Here is a 9403-nt window from a genome sequence, read left to right as displayed (position 1 = left end):
GCAGTGTGGTTGGCGCAGGATAGAGCAGGGTTTAGGGCTGTTGTGCATAGGGTCGCTATGAGTCGCAAACTACTCGACGGCACATAACAACAACATCTTGAATCCACTAGCTGCTTCATAGGAAAAAAGATGAGGTAATCTTTTCCTTCTCCCGTAAAGACATACATACTATTACTAAAAAACAACAAAAAATCCACCTCAAAAACACAATGGTAAATTTCCATGAGTCAGAATCTTAGAATTGACTCATTGTTTGTGATTTTTTTTTTCTTTGATTCTTTAAGTGTTAGGATACAATGAATGAGACAAAAATCACTGTCCTCATGAAAATTACGTTCTAGTAGAGAAAATAAGTAGCTTTAAAAAGGAAACTGTACAAGGGAGCTCTGGTGGCCTAGTGGCAAGCAGCTGCATTGCAATCCCAAAGATGCTCTGCTGGAGGAGGAGAGGCAATCTCCTCCTGTACTTGTCAGATCCGATTTGACGATACACACACAAAAATAATAAAATAAGATTTTAATAAAAGGAAACTGTACAGAAATACATACATAATACACCTTGAAAACACAAGGATTAAAACATTTGGCTGCCACCAAAAAATCAATGGTTTGAACACACCAGCTGCCCTGCAAAAGATAGGGAACTCTGCTTCCCAGAGGTTTTTCTATCAAGTCTTCCTTATCCTAGGAACCTATAGATATATCTACTTTATCCCATAGGACTGTTATGAATTGGATTCAACTACCTGATATAAAATTCAGGTTTAAGAGTTTGTATCAAGGTAATAAAGCCTATAAAGAGAGCTTTGACATCTGAGTGCTTAGCATATACAGAAATTTGCACTTCTAAGTAGAGTTGTAAAGGAAGACATTACCCGAAATGTGATATTTGAGGAAAGATGTGACATTTTCCTACCACTCTTACTTCTTATAACTACATTTTAAAATCCTGAGAGTTGGGGGGAAATCTAAGAATATTAGTGTATTTTCAAAGTATGTAAACCCAAATTTCTCTTTACCACCCACCTATATTTCTTCCCCTTGAGCAGCACTGTACCTAAACTCACATTTTCCATTCTACTTTGCTAGTCAACACTCATTGTTTACAAATTCTACAGCAGTTTCCCTTTATTATCTCCTGAAACCAAAGATGTAGCTCAGCTCTTGTGTAACAAAAGAGATGAACAGATTATTATGTATGAAGATGACATTAGAACACTTAGAGAACATTTACTTGAAACATAAATCATTGTAACAAAACCAAGTCCATAAATGTTGAGGGACATTCAAGAACATATAAGGCATCTCAAGGAAGGTTTTCTGGAGACAATGAACATTTCTTCTAGATTTGGTGGAAAGAGCGAGCCAAGAAAAGGGCGCACTCTACTCAGGTGAGTTTTTTGTCTTGGGCAGGAGGAATAGATTGTAAATTTCCTTAGCTCTGTTAAAGGGACTAAGGAGAGGAACTCAGGTGAGAGGTTAGAGTCTATCTTCCTTGATTCATCTCTGCTCTCCACTTGCAGGTATATCACCAGTGGTAGCTGGCCTCATTGGGGCCTCTCTGCTAGTGGTGTGCCTTGGTGACCATCTTTGTCTGGACATGCTGCCATCAACAGACAGAAAAAAAGCACAAGACCTCACCTTACAAGTTCATTTACATACTCAAATGCATCAGTGTATACCCAGAGACCCTCAGCAACAAGAAGAAAATGGTCAAAGTACAGAGAGACAAAGACAGTCCAGGAGGGAAGGTGGATGAGGTAATCTATTGGTGGACGCAGCAGAAGGAGGCTTGCTGGGCAGAGAAGAGTCCTAGACAGCCTAACTCTGGATCTTGTATACAGTAACTTCCCATTAAATCAGCCTATGGAGAAGATTGGTGTGACTTCTTGTTGCCAGAGAGAGCATGGTGGTGTGTGTGCAGGTATTATGGCAAGTTTTTGGAGTAGAGTCATTTTTCAGGCTTGTGTTTGATGTGCAGGACTGCTCCGCCCCCAGGAGCGAGGCAAGCCAGTCTTGGCCTAGGGTTTAAGGCAGGAGGGGGCTTTAAGCCCCAAAGGGTGAGGGGAGAGAAGTTGGCCATGTTCTTCCTGGTTGGCGCCTCCGAGGTTTCTGTGACTTCTTGCTGCCAGAGAGAGCATGGTGGTGAGTGTGCAGGTATTATGGCAAGTTTTGGAGCCGAGAGGACAGAAAGATATGCTACCAAGGCGGAGTTCGGTGATTTTAATCTGCGGCCCTCAGGCCAGGTTCAAATTGTTTTCCTGTCAAACATTCTTCTAGGTGGTATGGCACTGGTCTGTGCATTGCTGTACAGAGGTAACTCATGGTTGGTGTGATGCTGAACACTGGGACACTGATGTTGCCAAACGTGGTAACGGGTACCCATGGTAGAGAGTGTTTGCTGGAGCTTCCCAACTAAAACAAGCCTGGAAGCAGGAGTGGCATCCACTTCCAAAATGGCTTGCCTCCAGAAACTCTATGTATGAACAGTGCTCAGGCCTTTCGTTCATAGGGTTGCTATGAGTCATCTACAACTCAACAGCACCTAACAACAATGGAGAAGATCTGAGGAGCCCTATAGCAAGCCTGACCCCTGGGCGGGAGGGCAAAACCACTTTTCCATCATCTCCAGAAGAGGATGTCATGCTGGGATCCCTATCCTTCTCTACGCACTAGAACTTTCTGGAAAAAAACTCTAGTGGTGGCAAACCATGGACTGGCAGTGACAGATGACCAGACCCAGGGCTCTGACCCCTACATCAAAATGACCATCCCTCCTGACAAGCAGCACCAGGTGAAGACCAGAGTGCTTCAGAAGACCCTGGATCCTGTGTTTGATGAGATTTTCAGCTTCTATGGTATCCCATGCAGCCAGCTATAGGACCTGGTGCTGCACTTCCTCGTCTTCAGTTTTGACCATTTCTACCGGGATGATGTCATTGAGGAAGTCACTGTGCCCTTAGCTGGGGTGGATCCCAGCACAAGCAAAGTACTGCTGACCAGGAACATCATCAAGAGGAACATCCAGGTAAGGAGACAGACTGTTGGGGAGAGTAGGGTGGGGAAGACAATTCCATGGGAGGAGGAATGGAGAAAATTAGATGGGATGGTAATAGAAGCGTGCGAGAGAGGAAACTTAGCTATTGAGGGTAAGCAGGGGCAACAGAAAAAGAGACTCTAGCAGGTGAGGTCTCCTTGAAGAAGCCACTTCCTAAATCAAGGGTAGCAAGAAGCTTCTGCTTTGAAAATTTTACCTAGTAATTGGTATTCTGACACTATGTCCATCACGGTGTCTTGTTTGGAACATTCTGTCCCACGGCTCCTAGACCTTTCATTTCAGAGATACTAGAGCTTATCTCTCAAGAAATACATGTTCTACTTCCAGTGAACTTATTTCTCACTAAGAAACTGAAAACAGTTCAGTACTTTCCCCCTTGGCTTCTCTGTCCTATCCCAAACCTGTAAGTATAGTGTCATGTATATGCCATTTAATACATTTTACAAATGTAGTTTAGTCAATTGCTATAATCTTCTGTTATGTACCCAGGCCTGAATTTTGGCCCATGTACCCTCTTTCCTTTTCTCCTCTCTGCATTTGATGGGGGATAAAGCCCCCCCCCCCACTAACTTTCTGGTTTATTAACATTTATATGTCATTCTTTGTTGCAGTCACACACACACACACACCTGTGTTCCATAATATAAGACACTATGTTGTTAGGTGCCCTGGAGTCATCATAGCAAACCGATCAACAATGGATCTGAATCTTGTCCTGTCCTGTGCTATCTTCATCATCTCTCATACATTTGAGCCCACGGTTACAGTCACCATTTCAAACCTCTTTGAGGATCCCCCTTTCTTTGGCTGATCCTCCACTTTTCCAGCTTTCACTGAAAGTATGACCAGCAGTTCATCTTGAGCTGTAATTGAGAAGTACAAAAATATGTAACCCCACCCCAACTCCCTTCTTCATTCCTTCTAGAACTCGGGAAGTGCTATCAGACTGTGGTTAAACATTCAGACTTTTGGTTTAAACTGGGTCTACATTCTAGTTCACAACTTCCTAGCTATGTGAAATGGGGAGATACATACTTCTTTGCGGCTTTCTTTTCTCTTCTGTGAAATGAAAATTATAATATTACCTTATAGGTATCTGAATATCAAATGAGAAATTTGTTATGTGCCGTCGAAATGCTTGTGACTTATAGCAACCCTATATGTACCAGCCGTATACCCTGCTCTTTTCTGTACCAACCTTATTGTCTCTGACACACCTACCTCTATTACCCTAGTCGCTGAATCAATCCATCTCATCAAGAGTCTTTGTCTTTTGCCCTGTCCCTTCACCCTCCCAAGCATGACGTTCTTCTCCAAGGACTGGTCCCTCCTAGCAACATGTCCAAAGTATGTCAGACAAAGCTTCAGAATCCTTGCCTCCAAGGAGCAACCTGGTCTCACCCTCTCTAGAACCATCCTTTTTGTTCTCCTAGCAGTCCACAGTATATTCAATACTCTTCTCCAGCACCACAGTTCAAAGGCATAAATTATCATTCCATCATCCCTAGTCATTGTCCAGCTTTCTGATGCACAGCAAGTAACTGCAAAGACCATGGCCTGGATCAGGTACACCTTATTCTCCAGACTGACATCATTGCTCTTCAGTACTTTGGAAAGGTCTCTGACAGCAGAATTTCTCAATACAATTAATCTTTTAAGTTCCTGGCTGCTGGTACCAAGAGTGTTGTCTGTGGAGCTAAGCGAACTAAAGCTGTTAACAATCTCTATCTCTTGGGGAGCTCTGGTGGCCTAGTGGCAAGATGCTGCACTGCAATCCCAAAGGAATACGGTTCGAATCCACCAGATGCTCTGCCAGAGAAGGAGGCGCAATATCCTCCTGTACCAGTCAGATCTGATTTGATGGTACACGCACACAAAATAATAAAAAATTAAAAACAAACAAACAAACAAAAAAAACTCTATCTCTTGATGCTGCCGATCGGCCTAGTGGGGAGAAGCTTTGTTTTCTTGATGTTGAGCTTCAATCCATATTGAAGGCTGCATTCCTTGACCTTCTTCACCAAGCACTTCAGGTTCTCCTCAGTTTCAGCAAGCAGGATTGTGTCATCTGCTTAACACAGACTGTTGATTAGTCTTCCTCCAATTCTGATGCCATATTTCTCCTCATAGAGCTCAGCCTCTGGATAATCTGTTCTTCATATAGATTGAAAAGGTATGGAAATAGGATACATCCCTGGTGTACACCCTTCCCAATTGTGAACCATGCAGTGTCTCCTTGCTGTTATGATACTGTTTCCTGGTCCAAGTAAAGGTTTCACATAAGCACGATCAAGTGTTCTGGGATTCCCATTCTTCTCACATTAGCCACAGTTTGTTGTGATCCACACAGTCAAACCTCTTTATATAGTCATGTAACACAGATAAGACATTCATCTGGTACTCTCTGCTTTTAGCCAAGATCCACCTAACATTAGTTATATCTCTAGTGCTACGGCCTCTTTAAACCCAGCCTGTACATCTGTAGTTCTCTGTTAGTGTGCTGTTCCAGTAGTTTTTGACTAATTTTCAGCAGAATCTTGCTTGTGTGAGATGTTAATGATATTGTTCAATAATTTCCACACTCTGTCGAGTCTTTCTTTGGAATGCAAACAAATATAGATCTCTTCCAGTCAGTTGGCCAGGTAGTTGTCCTCCAGATTTCTTGGCACAACTTGGTGAGCACATCCAGGGAAGCATCTGTTTGTTGAAATATGTCAACAGATATGCAGTCAATTCCTGGGGCCTTGGTTTTTGGCAATTTTTCAGAGAAGTTTGAACTGCCACTTTTCCCAGAAGCTGGTGGGTCAAGGTCTGAGACCTTAAAATGCGAAATATATATGGGATAACTAGCCTTGAGGAATTTCATTCTACTTGAGGAGAAAGAGAAAAAACAACAACCCCTGGTATTGACTATATAGTTAGTGTAATGGGTGCTGTGAAATTGCTGAAATTTTATAACTGGAGTTTCATTCCTTGTGCAGGGGATAACATAAGTAGTTAATGGCAAGGATTTTGACAAAAACTTGAGTTTAAATTCTATCGCTAAGTGACTTTGGATAAGCTGTTTAACTTCTTCAAACCTTCATTTCTTATAAAAATTAAGTGAGATAAGTTCACATCATAAATTTCACAATAACAATAATTTATAACTGTTTAGAGCTCTATAAGATATAGGGATTTATATATATTTATATTTTGACTTTACACTTTACAAAGAGGTGGAAGACAGGAAGCCTGACCCAGGAAAGCAGCAGGCAGGAGGTTCAGAAAGGGCATCAGGTTTACAAAACATCAAATACACACATTTCAGAAAGAGCCCTGCCTATGGATGCTGTATTTATTCTTTGATATGCCTTTTCCACCTCCAAGCACAAATTGGCTTCAGTGGAGAAGCAAGAGGGTCAACACTGAACAATAGAGGGTCCCAGGTCAGAAAGGATGAAGTGTGTAACGAGCTTCTAGGAACACGATCTGCCCACTGAAGAAGGGAACTTTTCCAGGTCTGGAGAGGGGAGGCAGAAAGGTTCCTCTTTAATTACACCACAAATACTTTGCTCAGGGGATCCACTGGAGATTTCTGCCACAGGGCCTGCAGGCTCTACCTTGATAATTTCCTCTATATTCCTAGGGAGAGGATTTAGAGATTCCTGAAAACCTTGAGGCAGGGCCTCTAGTGCATGGTCCCCACTTTCTGTTTTCACAATAGTCCAGTGATAGGTACGATTCTCTGGCAATTCTTCCTGGTCCCCACAATCTGCTTGTAGAGGCCCTGGACTGTGCTCCTCTTTGGGCAAGATAGGAATACTGAGAGGGGATAGTTCCTGGGGTTCCAATTTGGGTTCTCGGCTTTGAAAAGCTTCATTCTCTTCGGGTAAAGGACAAGCAACATCCAGATTTTCTTGAGTCTTATCTTCAAGAGTAGATGGTACATGAAAATTCACAGAGTTGCCAGAACTAATTAAAGGTGGGATGGAAGAAGCCACAAGGGGTTGGTTTAATGGACAGGGAAATGAAGTAGGGTTAACCAAGAGGGTAGCAACAGGAATGGTCTGAGAACTCTGGGCCACTGGTGCATTGACCGGCTGAATCATATTACAGCCAGTACTAAGGCTCAAAACCTTCACAGTGGTGGCTGGAACAGTGAAGATGACAGGTGAGGGTTGGATGAAGGGGGCAGGTTTCAGACAGGGAGGGCTTTTAGCCCCCTTTCTCTTAGAGGGTCTCAGTTCCACATATGTCCTTGGAAACTTGGAAGGTGCAAATGAAGGCACTGTCACCTTGGGCTCAAGGGCTGAGGAAATCAAGAAACTGGTTCTGACTTCAGGCAGTGCCAAAGATGACTTAGAACCATAGCCTCCTCTGACTTCCAGTGTATGGACAGCTGGCACTATCTGGACTGGATGAGCAATATGACCCACCATGTTACTCAGAGGGATTTCTGATTGAGTTGATCTGGATGGCAAGCTCCCAGAGTTGAAGCTAGGCTGGAGAGAAGGGCTGGGTCGGATAAGGAGGGGCTTAAGGTCTGAGGATTGCTTCTGCTTCCAAGCCTTCCGGGAGAAGTATTTGGCAGGTGGCTTCAGTTTAAGAACTACACCCTTAGGCAACAGCAGGGGATATCGAGCTTCACTCCCTAATTCTGAGCTGCCTTCATCTGGTTTGGTCTCGGGTGTTCCAGACACATTTCGTATCCCTTCAGTGATGGATTGAAGTTCCTTCTGGATAGACGGCAAACTGGCCTGTTGGGAACAAAAAGATTAATCCATCACAGGTTGTAATTTTGGGTGTGCTTTTAAAAAAAAAATTAATAGGGCTTTCTATACTTACAGAATCTTTCCAAGTCTCAAGACATCTTTCATGAAAGAATTTTTTGCACAATATAAAAATTTTACTAGAACTACATTATAGTTTTATGCTGTATGTAATCTTCTATGAACTTCCTTTACTAGAACATTACCATTTTATCTACTATTTGTAAAAGATTTTAGAATCCTCTAGTTCAGAGGAGGGACAAGAAAGGTGAAGGAAAGACTTCCTAAGTCCTCCTGAAAGCCACTGGAGTTTCAGCTCAGAATTAGATCCTATTCACAGCAATGAGTAAGACAGATCTAGAACTAAATCATTAGAGGTTTCAGGTAGTCCTTGATATTTCTACAAAGCTAACTTTCTGCCTCCAGCAGACTTTGAAGGGATCTATCTAACAGTCATACCTTTAACCAGAATGGGAGTCGGTGTTCTTCCCTCTCTATTGGTGGCTTCCACTGATGTGGCTGGATTTCTTCACAGCATTTTACCAAGACTGGGAGCTGTTTGGTCTTCTTATACAACTGAGCATGAACAAATAAAGCACAAATTATATTCCTACCAAAAAACAATGACACATGTAAGGCAGGGCATAGGCAAACAGTAGTTATTTTCTTTTTTTACTTATCCACACACAGAGGTACACAGCATATGCTGAACACTTTTGCATTTCCATAAATGAAGCTATCAGAGATTGAATTGTATCCCCCTAAAAATACATGTATATGTTATATACATATAATATATGTATGTATATAAGGGGAAACTTTGTAATAATCCCCCAACAGCTGATAAAACAAACAGTTGTAAAAAGATAAAGGGTGGAATTCAATACTTCTTTTTTTTCCACTGGGATTTTAATGTAAGTTTATAGAGAACTTGGATTTTCATTCATTCATTGTTGCATTTTTCTCCCTGCCCAATTCCCCACCAGTTTGCTTTTCCCTTTGAAAAAAAATATTGGAGATCCAAGATGGCGGCAGAGGCAGAGACAGCGTGGTGAGCAGTGGGAGCAGCAAACCACTTAAAGCAGGGGCATTATGGCCTTCCACAGACTTCGGCTTATTGATAATTGAACACTTAAACAGTTTATGACTGGCCCTCAGTGAAGATTGAGACTCAACAACAGGAATTCAAGGATTCCCAAGGAGAAATGGGCCAAAGAAGACGATTACCTATGCATTGGAAAGGCCAAAGAGGACTATTACCTATGCACTGGACAGGCCAAAGAGGACGATTACCTATGCATTGGACAGGCCAAAGAGGACGATTACCTATGCAATGGATTGCTGAAAGTCACTGTGAGTCTGATGACCTTAACAGTGGCAGCATGCACAAGAGGACGGATATCCTAAATGCACCATATATTTTGTTCTGTTGAATGCTTCTGCCAAAAGATGGTTAGACTTGGGGGTAGTCTATTCACAATTCTCAGGTTCCCTTTATCATATATAAAGGCGGAGGGCAGTGCCACCTACTTCAAAATATAGTATGACAACTTATTGGGGGGTGGGGTAAAAGTGGCAGTGCTGGAATTGGAAAC

At 42.4% G+C, this 9403-nt stretch overlaps 1 protein-coding gene and 1 pseudogene across 1 annotated transcript in view; one reads left to right on the top strand and one right to left on the bottom strand.

Annotated features, from left to right (window-relative positions):
* LOC102859889 overlaps positions 1-6050 on the top strand; it is an 8783-nt pseudogene extending 2733 nt beyond the window's left edge.
* Positions 6051-6515: 465 nt separating this feature from the next.
* The window catches only part of LOC102859486 (GON-4-like protein-like), a 44167-nt gene continuing 41279 nt past the window's right edge, over positions 6516-9403 (bottom strand). The window contains exons 8-9 of the mRNA XM_006895914.1: positions 8268-8384; positions 6516-7796 (exon numbers count right to left, since the gene is read on the bottom strand). Of these exons, the coding sequence (XP_006895976.1) occupies positions 6516-7796; positions 8268-8384 (1398 nt within the window). The remainder of the gene's footprint in view (positions 7797-8267; positions 8385-9403) is intronic.

The sequence above is a fragment of the Elephantulus edwardii genome, unplaced genomic scaffold, assembly GCF_000299155.1.
Source record: "Elephantulus edwardii isolate Elephantulus edwardi_28Jun2011 unplaced genomic scaffold, EleEdw1.0 scaffold00176, whole genome shotgun sequence".
In the NCBI taxonomy this organism is placed as follows: domain Eukaryota; kingdom Metazoa; phylum Chordata; class Mammalia; order Macroscelidea; family Macroscelididae; genus Elephantulus; species Elephantulus edwardii.
This window is presented reverse-complemented; position numbering and strand designations above follow the sequence as displayed.